The sequence below is a fragment of the Abramis brama genome (genome assembly GCF_963993115.1).
Source record: "Abramis brama genome assembly, chromosome: 9".
NCBI classification, from domain to species: domain Eukaryota; kingdom Metazoa; phylum Chordata; class Actinopteri; order Cypriniformes; family Leuciscidae; genus Abramis; species Abramis brama.
Genome location: NC_139971.1, coordinates 3,438,347 through 3,458,289, shown reverse-complemented (window position 1 = coordinate 3,458,289; position 19,943 = coordinate 3,438,347). Strand labels below are relative to the sequence as shown.

General features: G+C 38.0%; 1 protein-coding gene across 4 annotated transcripts in view; it reads right to left on the bottom strand.

Moving 5' to 3' along the window:
* Positions 1–1,277: 1,277 nt before the first annotated feature.
* The window catches only part of st3gal4 (ST3 beta-galactoside alpha-2,3-sialyltransferase 4), a 68,477-nt gene continuing 49,811 nt past the window's right edge, over positions 1,278–19,943 (bottom strand). For 2 of the 4 annotated variants that reach the window (XM_084123883.1, XM_084123882.1), the window contains exons 7-11: positions 18,712–18,810; positions 16,043–16,232; positions 15,817–15,954; positions 3,358–3,510; positions 1,278–2,756 (exon numbers count right to left, since the gene is read on the bottom strand). In XM_084123883.1, coding sequence (XP_083980009.1) covers positions 2,667–2,756; positions 3,358–3,510; positions 15,817–15,954; positions 16,043–16,232; positions 18,712–18,810 — 670 coding nt within the window. In that variant the 3' untranslated portion in view covers positions 1,278–2,666. The remainder of the gene's footprint in view (positions 2,757–3,357; positions 3,511–15,816; positions 15,955–16,042; positions 16,233–18,711; positions 18,811–19,943) is intronic. The other 2 variants (XM_084123885.1, XM_084123884.1) reach the window with 1 other exon arrangement.

Here is a 19,943-nt window from a genome sequence, read left to right as displayed (position 1 = left end):
CTATTCCCTATTAGTCCACTAATATAATCCACTTGAAGGAGTGAATGAAAACGAGTGAGTGAATTCGGACAGTGTGTGCATGAAGTGCTGCCACTTTTGCATAGTTTGTGCTTACAGCAACATAGTGTCTGCCCAGATCCGGCCCACATCTGGTACACATGGAATCCACACGTACCAGATGTGGGCCGATGCTATGTTGCTGTCTGGGTAATAAATAATCAATGAAAACTTAGCAAACAGGCAGCTCCATTAGTATGATTAAAAGATTAATAACTCTGTCATGGAATCTGTATAAACATCAATTAAGCAATTGAATAATCTGTTAAAAAAGGAATTTATACCTGTATGATATTACGCTGTAGCCACATTGGACCAGCGGTTTGGAAAATGAATGGATGGATGATTCAGCTGCGGGCGCCATCTTCTGGTCAGACGCGGGAATTAATTTAGCATGCGACTCTCACAGTGCATTATGGGTATTCTCTAGCCGCTGAACATACAGTGATTGTAAACTCGTTATTGCTTTGCATTGTAGGATTGATTGAGTGCACTTGGTAACGTCCACTATGGTTTCAGACACCACTACAAATGGCTGCTCCCTCAAATAGTGCCCTGTTTAAAGGTATAGGGGACGATTTCAGACACAGCCTTACTGTGAGTGACGACACGCTGACCGTCGACGTGTCTGGAGTGGTCGAGTGTAGCATCTACCTATGGACCTAATGTGCCAGAGAAACTTTGAACTTCCATTTTTGCGGTAGCTCTGTATATTTCTATGCCGAAGAGCATGTAGCTGCGTTTACTTATTGTAGAGTTACTGAAAGTTATCATGAGCATTGTAATGTTTAAAGCAGATGTCATAATAAATGTCAGTAGACTGTGAAGTTTATAAAACAAGCGGTTCATTCAGAAATCCGTAAGATCTTACCTTCATGCTGTGGAAATACAAAACAGAAGACAGAACACAACCAGCGCAGTGCTAAAAAGGGGCAGGGCTACATACATATCTGTGATTGAACAGATCTGATTCGAATGATTTCAGAACAAATGGACATTGCTTGGACATGTTAGCATGTTGCTAAGCTAACGGTGTAGTTCTAAGAAGCATAAAAGCAAACATCACACACACATATTTTGTATAAATATCATCTTTATTATTGTACTGACTATTTCTTTGTCTATACAACATTGAATGAAATAGTATATTGATCATTATTCTCCCCCTTTGTCCACCATTTTGGATGCATTTATCCATGAAACTATTGTGACTTGTGAGATTGCCTGTCAGCAAATAACAGGTAACAGTCTTAACTTCTAGAACAGTCTTTGTTTCTGGTGTGTACATGTGATGCCTTCATATGCAACCTCCAATTATGGGTCTGATTTATGAAAGCCGATGGTGCGTGGTTTGCGTCATTCATTTGAATGACACCAAAAGTTCACCTCTCACTAGGTATCGCTTGCTGTATTGGGCTGCCGAGTCCAAACGAGGCATTGCAGTCTGGAAAGTGTATTCAGCACTGACAAATCTCCAGATGTTCCTTCCTCTGTGAAGCTCTGAGTAATGAATATGACTCAAACAAAAAGGCAGCTCCCTTCACTTCAAATAGAAACAATATCCATAAAGCAGAAAGTGAACATACGGCCATCATGTACATGTGATGTGCTTCAGTGCAAGCATTCAGACTGGTGTTTCACAGACCTCGCTCACACTGTCACGTAGATGAATCGCCCTCTTCAGGCTGTGCGAGGTTTTGCTACAGATCTTCTGGTGATGACTTCACAATCACTGATGCTCAGAGGAAAATTGGGTGACACTTTATTTTAAGGTGTCATTGTTACAGTGTAATATTAATTAACTACATTTACTTACAATAGGGTTAGGGAAGGATTAGGGTTTGGTTGAGGGTTAATTGCATGTATTTATGCATAATTTACTGTTATTACTATGGTAAGTAACATATGTAACAAGGTCACTGTAAAATAAAGTGTTACTAAAAATTGTATCTTAAATATAAAATCTCTAAATTGAAATATCCGATTAATCACAAAATAAAAGAGACTCACTTTAAAAGTTTAGCTTATATCTACCCTTCTAAGTGAGTTCATAAGTGTTCGATTTAACTTTGAAACTGCACTAAATTCTGTAACATTTTTTCGATTGCAAACTCTATTGTCTTTCTGTACAAAGTGCAGATTTGGTTATCTGAAAACAAGGTTGCTGTTCTTCATCTGACCTTGTCCTTTGCAGATATTGAATATGGGAACTGTGAAGAAGGCCGTATAGGAGACACATGTGAGATCACTAGGATCTTTATCTAAGGAGAAACATCCAAGAAGCAGGAGATATCAGCACGTCTCCATTTGTTCTCCATTAAATCTTGCCAATGAAAAACGAGATTTAATTTCATTTTATTAAATACCCTTGAGGTTAACAAAATATCTATTGGTGATATATAAAAAAATTTTTTTTTTAAAAATCCCGAAAGAAAAAAAACATTGTTAAAAAAATCATTAAGAAAATCACATAGAAATGTAGGGTGAGAGCTGGATATAATTCAGGCTTGTGTGAAGTCCGAAGATGAAGATATTGTTTGTAGTGTTGTGTTTACATGCACTCATGTATATTCTTACGTGTGAACATATACATGTGCTCATGTTGGGTGTCAAGAATGAGGATGAAGATATAAAATGGCCCCCTGGTCTTCCAGTCTCTTAAGAACTTGACCCTCTTGGTTGAGATCATGGTAGGAATTCTGAAACAACAAGGACATCCAGTAAAGCAAAGCAATGTTACACCGTCTTATAAGAAAAGGTTCTATATAAAAGGGTTCTGTCAACATCACATCATCACAGGGCAACTTTTTGAGAAATGTTGCTGGGCAATGTCGCCGTCAACGGTCAACAGAATGAGACACAGGGCCCACGACCGATCTAAATTATCCAGATGGAAATTTATTTCCCATTTTCAATGGGAAAGTTCCCAAGAAACAATCGACCGGCAAAAATTGCCCAGCAACATTTCTCAAAAAGTTGCCATGTGTATCATCACCTTAACACTTTATTTTGATGCTCCTCAACAGATATTCTACTGACTATAGTTAACTTAGCAACTACATGTCAGCTTATTCTACTAACCTGAACCCTAACAGTCTACTAATACTCTAATAAGTTGACATGTAGTTGCAAAATGACTTAGTCAGTAGAATGTGTGTTGAGGAGCATCAAAATAAAATGTTAGCAGATATTAAGCAGAAAGTCTACTAATACTCTAGTGAGAGTTAGTTGACATGTAGTGAAATGTCTGAAGTGGACGATCAAAATAAAGCCCCGTTTTTGTCACTTAAAAGAACCAACCTTCATGGACTTCATTGTTTCTTTTCCATAATAGTGGATGGGCTGTTTCTGGTTTCGGGACTCTGGATATCCGAATCCAGCGACGTGCACAACGTCACAGTAATTTAATGCCACAAATATTGCCAGAATACCAGTGGTGGGATGGATTGGTTTCTGTTGGAGAAACACAGGAAGTGCTGTTTAGATAATGTCTGTTTAATAGTGTTTGTCCTCCTGCAGGGGGCGGCTGAAGACAGCTTTAACTTTCCTATGAATGGTTCAACACTTGGAATTTAGCCCAATTCATCTATATGAATCTATAACCGATTTTAGTAACTTTTTCTATGCAAATAAGTCCAATCAAATGCTCTCTCTCCACTAAGGTCCACCTGCAACCGTCCAGCAAGAAACCAGACATAATGGCTATTTTTGAATAAAAGAATGAGCTCTATGATATGTCCTGCACATGTCCTCAACATAGGACATACAATTTTTATGAGGTTTTAAACTTCTCGTCATTTTGCAAGCATTGTAATAAACGTTAAACACACACCTATGCTGCAATAAGAACAATGCAATAAACCACTTAAAATGTATTCGCTGTGAATTTTTGCCAGAAATCACCTTTTGTATGTTGGAAAATTTCTGCTTAGTGGAACGCTATGGAAAGTAATGGAAAGTAATGCATCTTGGCTTTTTCCAGCCCTGGCTGCTTAAGTTGCATCTATCTCTCTTTTTCCAAGCCATTAGCTTTTCCGCATTGCTCCATGATTTCCGTAGCTACTGATCCGTTCAGTCCCACACAAATTATCCTCTGTAAACACACTTGTATACATCTCCTCAAAGATGCGAATCTCAGCCTCCATTTCATCAACAGTCACCATTTTCACATCATGTTCAAATTAAAACAAGAGACTTCCTAGTTTCTTCTTCTTGTTAATGGTCTTTCCTTTCCAAATGGGGCTGTAAACATTTGCCACTGTGCTCTGTGTTACTCATATACAACATGTACAAATATCAAGCTTGATGAGATTTAAATGATAAAACAATATATGTATTCAACATTAAAGACAGAATTTTGCTTGTCAAATGGTAGAATATGTTCACAGATGACTGTAACTATAACTGTAGAAGAACTGACTTCATACATCTACTATATATTACCAAAACAACAGTTGATTAAAAGTCAAAATGGCTCAGAAAAAATGAATTAGGATTAGAATTGGAATTAAATTAGAATCAGGACTAGCATCACTCGGTTATATTTTAAATTTTTAATATTATTTTTTTAAATGTCCAAATACTGTTTTTGTGCCCTGTAAATAATAATTTGTGTGCCTTGTAAATGATAATAATAATAATAATAATAATAATACCCACGACCCTACAGAGGATTAGTGGTTTGGACAATGGATTGAATTATAATATCAATAATAATAACAGGGCTAGATTGTCTTCTATTGTAATTCTAGATAATACAATTTTTTTTATTTTTTTTTATTAAACATAAAATAAACAACAACAAAAACTAAATTGACCCTTTAAAGATTTTATTACAGTTTTTCTCAATTGCTAAAACACTAAAACCCATTGGCTGAACAAAGTTCTCAGTTGCCTGAACTCATTTATCTAATTGTGCAGTCTGTTGTCAATACCTTAAACCATTTCACATGGTAAAACACAATTTGCAGATCTCACTTAGACTCTTCAGCAAAACTCTAAACGCATTCTCATTCTCAAAACACATTCTGCACTCTAATGCACACGTCATCCACACTGGTAAACACAAGTGGCAACAAATACAAATAGAGAACACATGTCATTGATTGAACAACCACTCAAACTTGATTTAACCTGTTTCAAATGATGCCCAAAGACAAGAAGAAGCACACTGATCACGTTTACTCCTTTGATTGTTGTCTCTTTCAGTATTGTATACTGTAGTACAGTGCATTGTAGTCTGTATACTGTACAATGAACACATTGTATGGCCCTGAACATTGTGCTTTCCATTTGTTAACAGCACTGACTGCTCAATAGATTTTGACTGGTTGCAGGTTCATATCAACAAAGAACAAGAATTACAGTATCACAGAGACAAAGGACAAGTTTGTGAGATGCAGGGTACAGTACTGTAGAAATAGGGTACAAGGAGGAGGAAGAACACAAAAAAATTGCAAAGAGCAAAGCAGAGTAGTAATTTCTGATCAGTTTTGAGCTACTATGATAGAACATGTTTTCGTCCATCAAAAGACAATGACGGAAAGATATGAAATTTGTTTTGAGATTAAAAATGTACTTCTCCCTGAGAAGATATAGAACCATTTTCCATTTTCTTGTTCTGCTTCTAATTTTAGAAGTCAGCAGTTCTGCTAACATTTCCTGTTAAAAGCTCTCTCTCTCTCGACACAAAGGATGTGTCTGTAGACTGCGGTGTGTTGGTAATACAGTAACGCCTGGTTCACACCGGACGCCGAAGCGACGCGGAACGGAGGCCGCTTCCTTTCGGCGCCCATTGCTGAGTCCCAATTCGTCTACTTATACTACGACCTAAAAGTATGTACTTTTTTTGTGAGGAAAAAGTACATACTTTTGAGTGTGTAGCAAAAGAGTATGCACGTTCTGGGACTTACTTCGATGACGTCATGCAACGTGAACTTGAACGTGGTTGCCTAGTTACGCACACCGCGACTGTTAACAGAACATTTTACATTTCATTCATTCATATCCAATATAATTTTATTTACTATTCCCATCTTTTTATCTTTTTTTCCTCATCGTTTTTTCCACAATACATTTACAATGTGTTCTACCAAATTGAGGAGTGAAGCAGGGCGTCGTCGTAGATTAACCAAACGCAGGTCGTGTGTGAGGCGGCTGGTTCTGACGTTCATGTGCAATCGTGTGCAATGTGTGTAACGAAAGCTACTTATTTTCTGAGTTAAAATATTTAAAGTTTATAGTATAACTATTGTTTAACATATTTTAAACTTAATTTCATCATTATGTATAATACTCAAAAATACCCCGATGAAAATGAACCATGCTTTTACTATAGTAAAAGTGTAGTAACCATGTGTCTTTTAGTTGGACTGATAAAGTTAACATTTGTACAGCCACAGTATTACAACAAATAAGTCAGTGTGGTTAAATATAGCTTTAATTAGGGTTAAACATTTGAATTCTTACACTTAAAAACTGAGGGCGCATCTCTGCTGCTGCGTCCGACTGTCATGTTTACATCATCACCACCATCACCACAAAGCTCCTCCCTCCCGCATGCAATGGGTTGTGGGCAATATTAGCCGTTAGAGTGTGCATTGATCTGCACTTCGAATTCTAACCGGAAATAGTAGACCATCCGGGTATCTTGGGAATACTCATTTCAACATACTACGATTTGGGACGTACTAATTCTAGTTTCGCATACTATTTAGGACGGATAGTATGCGAATTGGGACTCAGCACATGTTAACCTATGGTGTCGTTCACACCAGACGTACACCAGACGCTCCGCGGCTATGGAACGCCAAATGGGTCAAATTTCGCCACTAACGAAACGCCTTTCATTCTCAAAACGCCGGTGTTTACGGCGTTTAAGACGAAAAGACGCCGCAAAGTACGGCGTACTGTGGTACAAACGCTGCAAATTACGGCGTTTGCAAAGCAAAATCGCCGTCATTATCGCCGTTTTTTTTATCCAGTCAACAACGCCGTTTCTGACGCCGCAGGCCATCCACAATGCGCCGTAATTTGCGGCGCTTCTGTCTGACAAAGACGGCGTAAAAAGCGGCGTTTTGTATAATATTATAATCAGCCCCTCCCTTTTCTTCAAAGTTCAGCCCATCTAATGAAGCAAATGGAAAGACATATGTAGTAGATTGTCGATCTGAATGATAGGGCTCTGTTTTTCTAACGTTGTTAGGACTATAGTGTTTGGACTTTTATCATATTTTTGTCATATTTTTTATTTCTTCATTAGGCGCGTGTATCCCCCTTTTTCCTTTATCATATGTGGGCTGATTTTAGCCTCTGTTTACATTCATGTCTGTGAAATACATTATATTTCCCAGTAAACTCACTACCTTCAATGGGGTAATGGTCTGCGCGGGCAGTGGTGTCGTTTTGCTCTTAGTGACAGGGGTTCGAATCCAAGGTCCGACCGTATTCTTTTTTCTCCGTTTCGTTTCTTTTGTATTGGTCTGTTGCTGTATGTCTTTTAAATTTCGGAAGACTACCCGGTAGCTGACAACTGATTGAATAGCAGGCGGTAGGCTACTTATTACGGAAATGACAGCTTGTATAAGACTTTTTTAAACTCATACTTTAAGCTCATTTTAAGCTCAACTGTTTTGTAGCAACGCTTTTTAAGATCATAAAGCTCTGGACTTTTAGCAGTTCCCAGGATAGCTAAGTCCACGAAAGGAGGTAGAGCCTTCCTAAGCGATTGAACTATTAAAACAAGAGATGACGCCAGCCCAAGCGAGGACCGCTGCTCTCTTGACCATCATACAAGACTAATATATTTCACATATAAATGATTTATTATCACGCTGCCATTGCCTTAAAATGGACATTAATATAGCTAACATTGAATAATATATTTTGTACCTTTAACGGTTCATTCTGATGTCATACAATATAACGATTAAGGCTGTTTTTTTTTGTTTTTTTTTGTAGGCCTAACAATAAATTATTCGTTTTCTGTAGAATCAGAATCAGAATTTCTGGCGTTATTTTTAGGGGAACATTGTGGAAAAAGGGGCTAAAGATGGAAAATGTAATGGTCATTTTTTGCCAAGACTTTATTCAGTAATTTTACGGAATTTTCCGTTAACCTTAAAACACAACACAATACAATGCCTCAGTAAAAATACATGGGAAAACTGTAAGAAATAACTTCTCGTATTATAGCCTAATACATGCCCTATTTTTATGGACTGTAAAAATAAAGAGTTGTGCGATGTCTGTATTTCCATAATGGCTAATGCTTGTATTAGGTTTTTCTTTTAAATGTGTATTTAAAAAAAAAAAATTGTATTGTATTTTTCTAAAATAAAATCTTGAATTTAATTGTTTCAGTCAAACTTGAACTCAGCACATTTGGAATTGCCTATTTACTGGAGCAATTAAAACCTTTTTTTTTATTAGGCTATTATTTAAATACCTTGAAGCAGTGGGATCTGCGTTCAAGCCATACAAAAATAAAAACAAGTCTGGTCTGATCATATAGTGATGTGGACCATCTCTGCAGTTCAGCACTCTATAGCCTAGTCAAGTCGCACCACGTTTATTTATACCACTTTATACAATACATCATATTGCTTTAAACTAAAGCCACAAATATCATAACTTCCTAGGCTGACAATAATTGAGACATGCAAGAAATTCAATAAAATCAGAAAGACAAATGCTATTGATTCGGCATCAAACTAAGGCCCCGGAAACATGGTTCGTTTGTTACAGGCCTACTTTAATCCAAACCCGATCTTCTTGGTTTGCTTCTTATTTATTAAATCCAGGCCATTGGTTGATGAAACATTGAATAAAATTAAGATACAAATTATAGCTACAGAACGAAATTCACTTTAAAGAAAGTCTTTAAAAAAACAAACTCCTAATGCACACTATTCATAATCAACATAATAAATGAAATAAAATAACAATAGCCTATAATAATATTTAAAAATAAATATGAAACTAAATAAAAGTGGAGCGATCTCTTGCTGTGAGCGATTGAGTGTAGTGCGCTGGCAAAGAGCGGATATTGAGTGGAGAGTCACGGTGAAAAGTAACTTGAAACTTGTTTTTTAAATAGGAAGCGTGTCTTGGTTCACCCTCCGCATATCAGAAAATTCATATCTAATGCTTTATTACACAAAACGAAACTTGAAACATTATTATATTTATATGACTATCACTTGGAGAAGAGCCGATAAAAAAAAAATGTTACACATCAATATACTACAGATGTAGGCTACGTATTTTATCGCTATTTGGTATTGTTTTTATCATTTGTGTTGTTGGAGGAATTGAAAGTTTTTGTTCCTCGTTTTTACGAAGGCAATAGCAATATTAATGTCCATTTTAAGGCAATGGCAGCGTAATAATAAATCATTTATATGTGAAATATTTTACAGTCTTGTATGATGGTCAAGAGCAGCGGTAGTCCTTGCTTGGGTTGGCGTCATCTCACTGGTAATGGTTCATCTAGTCTTCATAAGAGGATGGATCTCGACGGGCATCCCGATGCAGAAACATAAAGGCCAGGTCTACTGGATATTTCCCGCCATTGGCCGGGCTGGGCCGGGTCGGGCCCTTGATCAAGAATTGTTACAAAATGCAACACGTCATGTGTCATGCGCAGCATCTCCTCCACTAGCACGCATCACACCGGGGCGGGATACTAGGCTTTAAAAATATTTATTTTGTTTAAAAAATATTCTATTCTAAAACCTTGTTGAATTATATTACAGTAGCCGGCCTACTCCGGCCATTCAAAGTTCATTCTTGTTCATTTTCTGCATTGTTCTGCATTGTTTTCTTTATTCGGATCCATTTGCAATACATTCCATTCTGAATAAACAAAGCAGTTTACATGCTTCGTCCTTGTTGCATTATTCATTAAGATAATAATTAATAAATTCACGCACATTTATCCGTGAACTTGATAAATGTTGCAGATATGTTTTACTATGCACAAACAAATGCCTTTCAACTTATGTGTGCAAAATTCAGAAGTAAATTAATGTGCAGCAATTTTTACAAATTGAGTATGTAGGCCTACTATAGCCATTCAATTAGCGCGTTTAGAATATAATAAGTTAAATATTATAATGTTATTTTTTTCCATCTATGTTGATTATGAAAAGTGAACAGCACGACCAAAATATGATGCGGAATATATCGGGAGACATAGAGTGGGTCAGACATGATTTTGACCACTTCATTAAGTCTTGTTTTGCAGAAAGCCTTTCTTTAAAGTGAATTTCGTTTTGTATAAATTGTATCTTAATTTTAATAAACACTGCACGTGAACTTGAGCGCATCTCATCATATAAATTAACCGAAACTCAGTGTATGCCCATACAGACATGAGAAATATATCTAAAAAAAAAAAAAAGTTTGAAATGTCTTTAAAAGACACAATTCAAAACAAAAAGAAATCTCTGATCATGTAATCAATTATGTGCATTTCTCTCTAGCTGCGTTCAGAGATGGCGATCGTCAACTTCATCTTTGCCGCCACTGACAGAAAACACTATTAATAAAAATCAATGCATGCGTGTGCGTTGCAACGGATTTACAAATGCACATCTTGTTTATTTCACGCACACATATTAAGTTGAAATAACGATATATTATGTTGAAATAACATTATTAATAATAAATCTTTAAGAATATTTGATTGAATGCTGAATGTTGTGCCTGTTCAATTCAATAATTGTGATCATTAAAATAATTGAATATTAAATATTAAGTGGCCAATGTTTGCTCATTTATTAATAGTATTATATAGCCTAATATATAGCACCCCCTCAGCACGTTAAAAATTATCCGGCGCCGCCCCTGGTTATAAAATGGTCGAGTTTAAGTCGGTCTCGGGCTCATAATTACAGTTTAGTGTCGGGCCGGGCAGGGCTCGGGCACGGGCACTCGGGCTTGATTTTTTGGGCCCGATCTAAGCTCTAAGATGGACTATATCGTGAAGCATCTACCTCCTAGGCCTATCCATTCCAAATCATTATAATCAGCAATAGAAACGGACCCACAACGGCCACTGTAGCCTAAGAAGGCTTAAAAAAGTTGCGCATTTTATGATCTTAAAAAGCGAGATGGACTAATATCGTGAAGCATCTAGGCCTATCTAAATCATTATAATCAGCAATACAAACGGACCCACAAAGCAGGCATACAGTAACAGTTGCTACACGCATTAAAGCATTATTGTAAGCTACCAGCTGTCATTTCCGTAAAAAGTAGCATATACCATCAGTTGTCAGCTACCGGGTAGTCTTCCAAAATTTAAAAGACATACAGCAACAGACCAATACAAAAGAAACGAAACGGAGAAAAAAGAATACGGTCGGACCTTGGATTCGAACCCCTGTCACTAAGAGCAAAACGACACCACTGCCCGCGCAGACCATTACCCCATTGAAGCTAGTGAGTTTACTGGGAAATCTAATGTATTTCACAGACATGAATGTAAACAGAGGCTAAAATCAGCCCACATATGATAAAGGAAAAAGGGGGATACACGCGCCTAATGAAGAAATAAAAAAGATGACAAAAATATGATAAAAGTCCAAACACTAGTCCTAACAACGTTAGAAAAACAGAACCCTATCATTCAGATCTACAATCTACTACATATGTCTTTCCATTTGCTTCATTAGATGGGCTGAACTTTGAAGAAAAGGGAGGGGCTGATTATAATATTATACAAAACGCCGCTTTTTACGCCGTCTTTGTCAGACAGAAGCGCCGCAAATTACGGCGCATTGTGGATGGCCTGCAGCGTCAGAAACGGCGTTGTTGACTGGATAAAAAAAACGGCGATAATGACGGCGATTTTGCTTTGCAAACGCCGTAATTTGCGGCGTTTGTACCACAGTACGCCGTACTTTGCGGCGTATTTTCGTCTTAAACGCCGTAAACACCTGCTGAGTCCCAATTCGCCTACTTATACTACGACCTAAAAGTATGTACTTTTTTTGTGAGGAAAAAGTACATACTTTTGAGTGTGTAGCAAAAGAGTATGCACGTTCTGGGACTTACTTCGATGACGTCATGCAACGTGAACTTGAACGTGGTTGCCTAGTTACGCACACCGCGACTGTTAACAGAACATTTTACATTTCATTAATTCATATCCAATATAATTTTATTTACTATTCCCATCTTTTTATCTTTTTTTCCTCATCGTTTTTTCCACAATACATTTACAATGTGTTCTACCAAATTGAGGAGTGAAGCAGGGCGTCGTCGTAGATTAACCAAACGCAGGTCGTGTGTGAGGCGGCTGGTTCTGACGTTCATGTGCAATCGTGTGCAATGTGTGTAACGAAAGCTACTTATTTTCTGAGTTAAAATATTTAAAGTTTATAGTATAACTATTGTTTAACATATTTTAAACTTAATTTCATCATTATGTATAATACTCAAAAATACCCCGATGAAAATGAACCATGCTTTTACTATAGTAAAAGTGTAGTAACCATGTGTCTTTTAGTTGGACTGATAAAGTTAACATTTGTACAGCCACAGTATTACAACAAATAAGTCAGTGTGGTTAAATATAGCTTTAATTAGGGTTAAACATTTGAATTCTTACACTTAAAAACTGAGGGCGCATCTCCGCTGCTGCGTCCGACTGTCATGTTTACATCATCACCACCATCACCACAAAGCTCCTCCCTCCCGCACGCAATGGGTTGTGGGCAATATTAGCCGTTAGAGTGTGCATTGATCTGCACTTCGAATTCTAACCGGAAATAGTAGACCATCCGGGTATCTTGGGAATACTCATTTCAACATACTACGATTTGGGACGTACTAATTCTAGTTTAGCATACTATTTAGTATGCGAATTGGGACTCAGCAACCGGCGTTTTGAGAATGAAAGGCGTTTCGTTAGTGGCGAAATTTGACCCATTTGGCGTTCCATACGCGGCCGGCCCGCGCCATGAAGCGCCAGTTTCGGCGTCTGGTCTATTTTTTGCACGAGCCGCGAGTGATCCGCGTCAATTCCGCCAGGAAGTCACACCAAGAAACACGAGACAATCCGGTCAATTGTCAAAATATAAGCAATTTTCAAAAATTAAAATACCGCGAATGACAAATGCGATCATATTTGTGTATCTAAACAGACTAGAAAGATGAAAACAAACAAAGAAAAAACACAACAAAATAGATTTAATAAATTTGAAGAGAGGATGTATATTTCAACGGTATATCTACACTACTACTGTCTACCATATTCTCTCTCTGGCTGCGTGTGTGTCTCGACAACGGATTAATAAAAGAAGTGTACAAACTTCTTGGTTACAGAAACATGGTGTATTCATTTTATGAGGTTATTTACTTACCCATGATGTAAAAAATAGCTCTGAATAAACAACAACTGAGCAGAAGCGCTTGTCGACCGCCGCGGAGAATACGCGTCTGGTGTGAACAGGCAGGCGCCGGACCGCGCGTGATTTTCCGTTCCGCGCCGCTTCCGCGTCGCTTCGGCGTCCGGTGTGAACCAGGCGTAAGAACTAGTTTGGCCAGCAGTATGTTGATGTTTGACTGTTTCAGTCTGGTTTTTTTGACTGATAGCTCCAGAAGCGAGCGTGGATGTGCACATGTGTTTCCCCCATGTTTATTGACAGAGTACGGCTCTGTTTGCCACCCTCTCAAGCATGATGTGTCTGTGATTCTGGCTGTCGGCCCAGAGTTAGCGGGGGTCCCTGTCAGCGAGGATCACGGGAGGACAACCTTCTTAAGCAGCCCGAGGAATGTAAAGAAGTACGCGTGTCTGCGGTGTCTGGCTAATCACAGCCCTCCAAACAAGCTCAATAAAAAAAAATTCTCCAAAAAATACAAAAGTACAAAGAGAGGAAAGAGGATGTATGTGTTTAGAGAGAGAGAGAGAGAGAGAGAGAGAGAGAGCGAGAGAGAGAGAGAGAGAGAGAGAGAGAGAGAGCGAGAGAGAGAGAGCGAGAGAGAGAGAGAAAGAGAGCGAGAGAGAGAGAGAGAGAGCGAGAGAGAGAGAGCGAGAGAAAGCGAGAGAGCGAGAGAGAGAGAGAGAGAGAGAGAGAGAGAACGAGAGAGAGAGAGCGAGAGAGAGAGAGAGAGAGAGAGAGAGAGAGAGAGAGAGAGAGAGATAGAGAGAGAGAGTTTGGTTGGGATGAGGTGTTTCCTGTATGAGCTTGGGATGAGCTTGTTTTTTGTATTTCCTTGCTGTCACTAGACTTTGATAACATGTACCAGAAATAAACAGACACAAATGTACCAGGATACTTGAGGTCTCCGACCACAGAAAATTGACCATACAAACATTTCATAATAACAAATATCTTGGCTCTCACAAAAAGAAACAAGCAGAATCCAAAATTAACACAGGAGTAGAGCTGGGCGATTTTTTTTATACAAAACTCGATTTACGATTCGATTCGATTGATTGATCAAACACAATGTAAATAAGAGATTCGTTGATTATTACGGGAGTTTTGACGCGAGTCCAGAACTCAGTGATAAACACGAGCTGTTTGATTGACAGCTCCAGCGCGCGCTGTTTGATTGACAGCTACAGCTATTGTAAACGGAGATTATTAACAGATATATAATAATAACAGATATATAATAACAGATTATTTACACCCTACTAAGAAAAACAGTGTGAAGTTGACCGTTTAGTCACTGGTTTGATTTACTGACAGGATAAAGAACAAATGACTGTATCTACATGAATCATTACATCAGAAATCACTGGTCACAGATCAGGCATTAGAATGAACAGGGTTACTTGCATGTTGTAGCAATACTGTCGAGTCCATATCATAAAAGCCTGCGCTTTTTTGGGGACTGATTTACCAAAAAATCCAGTGAAATTTACCGAATACGAATAAATAATGTTCAACTGAGACATTCACATTGTTGAAAATAAATATCCACATTCCTAGCATTTGGATCGTTCTGAAGGTAATGTTGTTTTTAGTCCAGTGAGGGTTAGGGTTAGCCTGTGCTCTTCTCTCTTCCTCATCTCACTAATGCCAGAGGGCGGGGCCTTTCACTACCTTATTACGTCATAAAGAGGCACATTCATGAACGAGTCGTTCGCTGGGCCTGGTAACAATAAAAGCTGATTTTGGAATAACAAGTTTTCAGTTCTGAAACTTTCACGATATTCTTATATTATGATGACCTCTTGTATGTCAAAACCTCAAGGAAAATTTGATTTCTCAGTGTATGACCCCTTTAAGGCAGACAATTGTAATGTTTCACGTTTTTTTGAAGAAATAAATGCAGCATAAGAGACTTCTTTCAAAAATCATCGGTTACAAAAAAGTGTTACAATTCTCCCTTCATGAACATTACATACAATACACTCCACATGTAACATGTAATTTTTCATGGGAGTGAATCCATGTGGGGAAAAACGCCCTCTTTCTCACAAATGAGATTAGAGGGGAGCTGGTGTTCTGCTCACTAATGGAGACTTCGAAGTATCAGGATACACCAAATGTCAACCGACTGGACCCTCTCTAATATGTTTTATTAGCATGGCACATGCAATTCTGCCTTGGGTAACCTTAATGTCAAGAATCCATATATGATGGATTAGAAAGTTTTTTGATTACAATCAAATATGCAAATGCCACAATTTCCATATCTGAAATTATATCCAGATCTGTTCTGCCAAAGTAAGAGCGTTTCCATAGTGATAAGAGTGTTTAACATTCCCTGGAGCCGGGCCACGTGTGCAGATCTCACCTGTTGTTGGCGTGGTTGCAAAGGAATTTGCAGAAGCTTGCTGGCTGTTAGGCGAAGAAAATATGGGTCCAGGACACGGATCTGACTGGTCCGGCCAAGCCAGATCTGGGGAGGAGGCTTCCAGAAACCCTTTCGAACCTAAATCAGGCACAGAGAGAAAACAGCTCCTCGTGATTACTGGGAAATCTGGCACAGGTTTAAAAGAAACCAAGTGAGACGGACTGACCCTCTTCTCGTCATATAGGATCTCTTTGAGCCAGCGGAGGTCCTGTTGTTTGAAGGGAACCAGGACTAGCAGAGTGTCCGGGTCATTGTGGATATTCGGATTAAAGGAGGCAGATTCGGGATAAAACAGACGCAAAGTGGTCTTGTTCCCCACATCCTCCTCATAGCCTCTCACTGGGGCGTCATTCACCCTGACACACAAACATATGAGGCCATTTATAATAAGGTCAAAGGTCAAATCAGAGCTGGGTATACTGTACATGTTGACCTCAAATCATGTTGGAATAAGCATTGATAATAAGTGTGCGTAGGCTATAATGTCAATGCGATGGACCACAATAATGCAATTCTAATGACATTTTCAGAGTTGAGAATGTGTCAGTTAAGAAATAATGGCAGAAACAACTTGGTTTTGTGAAGTATTGACTGTGCAGTGTAGTTTGTACACAATTTGTGCTCTGTTGATGACGAATACTGGTAAAGCTTGCCAGAAAGCACTACTCATTTAGCCGATTTATGAGGTGATAGGGTAGTGCAGCCAAATTGCATTTCCTGTCATTCCCTATGGCAGCAAGAGAATGCTAAACTACATAATAAAGATGATTACAGACCTTATTTACACCATTTGCCATTGATTTTGCAACACTAGTGCTAAAAAAGCTCCCTGATTTGGCAGTAAGGTAAAGAGAAGAAATATGAAATTGCCTAACTCATCTATTTTGTCCAGACAAAATCTGTTCGTACATCAGCTCATAATTACGACCTCCAAGCTTGTAAGTAGGACTTGAACGCTGCAATTCATCTCAGCATAAACTGTGTGTGCGTGTGTTTCACTCTATGAATGTGGTGCAGACCAGGGGAATCTAACTGTGTTTAGATTACAATAGCTGACATTCTTTAATAGTAAGACATTCTTGAGGCCACGCCTGTGATGTCAACAGCATCAATGCTTGAAGAGATTAATTGAAAACAAATTAATGCAACACAATGAGATTAACTGCCAAAATATCCACCTTTGGGAAGGAAGGGGTGACGTTTTCAATAACATTGACTAAACTGGAAAGAGACACACCTTGTGAAAACTTGAACAAATTAAGTTCTTATTATGGAAATAATGTGTGAACTAAATGTAATGTTAACTGACACTCAAATGCATGTTATTTATAATTAAATGAAAATGTAGTTCAAATTTATACTGAATGCAATTTAACTTAGTTTAAGTAGGACTTCAGTACATCTTTATATGTAATTTCATAATTATTTCTATTGTCTTTCAAATATGGTTAAAGTGTTCTGCTGAATTTAGTGACAAGCATTTATAATAAACTAAATATATATTTTAATGTCAATTGATTGAAACTTGTATGTCATGTATTTAAAGGCATTTGCAATTAAACATTTGTAATGATGAAGTTGCAATTAAGTACATTCAAAATATATTAACTTTAAATGTAATATCAAATAACACAATACAGTTAAAATTATAATCAAGTGCTTTACATGTGCTTTAGTATATTAGTCAACAAAATAAGTGTATTTCTTTAAAGCATGACAAAAGATAATTTTAAAAAAAAGATTTAAAATGTACTTTAAAGTAAAACTTTATTCTGCCATTATTGCAAAGTGCACTTTATACAAGTGTACTTAAGTGTTTTAAGAAACATGGTAATGAAAGTTATTCTCTTTTGTTTCATTAATATTATAGTATTGTATTGTATTAATTAATAATATATAATAATATTAAAATTACAGTTGAAAAAAATACTTTTAAGATTTGAAGTACATCACAAGTGCACATTCAAATACAATTAAGCACACTTGTTTTTCAGAAGGGATCATTTAGGAATAAAAACACATGAGCATAATAAGGGAGGCAATTGTAATGTGATAAAAAAATGAAATAAATGCAGCATAAGAGACTTCTTTCAAAACCAAAGTGTTAAAATTCTCCCTGCTCTCCACTGCTTCATGAACGTTACAGACACTACAAATACATCCTTATCAACTCATTTTTTTGGGAGTGAATCCATGTAGGAAAACCGCCCTCTTTCTCACAAATGAGATTAGAGGAGAGCTGGTGTTCTGCTCGCTAATGGAGACTTCGAAGCATCAGGATTTGTAACTCAACACCAAATGTCAACCGGCTGGACTCTCCTCCCCCGCCGTGATTAGCTTCTGAGAACACAGCGAGGAGGGGCAGACCATGGAAAAATACACTCAGCCAAATTCTGCCGTTTGTTAGAGGCTTACAAGAAATAAAATGGCATTAGTTCATTCCAAGGCTATAAATCGGCTTGAGGAGCAAAGGTTGAGAAACGGTAGCCAAGCAGCGCTCTAATTGCAGGAGGTATTGAGCCTATTATTTGCCACTAAACAGACTTACAATAAAACAAGAATGCAAAATACAAGCCAGACTTATGGAAAGGCTATCGCTCTGTAGACCGAAAGAAAAATATATTCAACAGATAGATGGAGATGGAAAACGAGATGGAGAGGGAAATGAACTAAAAAGCTTGCAAAGCTCAAACTAAAACTTCCTGAGAAATGTAAAAAAGAGGATATAAACATTACTGTTTTAAAGAACGAGGACTAGTAAGCGGTAAGTGAAAGCAGTGTCATAGAAACGCTGAAAGAGGTCAAAGAGAGGTGGAGGTGTTGTTGTTTTTTTACCTGATCACCACGTCGTATTTGTTAATGATCTCCCCCAGTGAAGTGTTTTTTATGGAAAAGCCGTTTCCAATGACTGCACATGTCCTGCAATCTAAACTGCTGACACAAAAAAAGGCACTTTCCATGAATACGGTACACAATAGGGCCAAAATAGTTTATTTTTTGTGCGCATTTTGGGTGTGAGCACAAAATCTGCGGGATTTAAAATGTAAAAATTTAAATAAAAAGAAAAAAATCTAACAGGATTGTAAATATAATATATTAGATGTTTAGTCTAAAATTGGCTGCCACTAGGGCTGTCACTTTACGTTCGAAAACCGATTGCACAATCGATCGGACCAACCAACACAAGTTTCGAATACGAAAATAGGGAATCGATTGTAACGGGCTTCTCGGCGCGCGTCCAGCTCGTCACGATATGCCCACAGCGAACGCGCGTCACACAGCAACTGCAGGCTCTGACACACACACATAACAGCAGATTATACTTCTGCTTAAAGTGTCTCTTTTTACAACAAAACTGTGAATTCTGCCGGTATTCAGACAGTCTCATGCATACAGATACAGATTCGGGCTACGGGCTACAAAATTTGTTTGACATTTCTAATCGTAAACACAGCCATGTTGAAGCCTGCAGTAATGTTTTTCAATGATGTTATGGCAGTCCACTCTGTTAATTGTTTTTCGAGAATGTTGCACTCCTGTTTGTCATTGTGCACGAAACTTCACGCCAATAAATCATCAGGAATATTTGCTGACTTGTGTTTGTCTCAAGCGCCCTCTTTATGTTCATCCTAATGCCTGTTAGTTGTCCGTGGATTTGCCCATATTTGGCATTTCAAATGGAAACGTCTTTAGACATGGAAAATCGATTTTGCAATCGATTCAATGGACACTTATGTCTCAAAAATCGAACAGGATTTTTTCCCAAAAGTGACAGCCCTAGCTGCCACTAATGCCGAGTTCACGCTGCACGACTATCTGGGGTAACATTCAGTCGCTGCTGTTGCACGATGGATCGGCGACAGGAGGTTTCACACTGCATGACTTTACAAAAGAAAGAATAGCCGACGACTTCTGTCTGGTCCGCAAACTACGTTTCACAACCAAACACACACACACGCGAGAAGTGATAAGGAAATAACGCAAGATCACGCGTGTGTGAGACCGGAGTTCTCGCACGAGATTGAAATTGTTATTAAAAATGTTTGATATTCTGGTCTATAACTCCT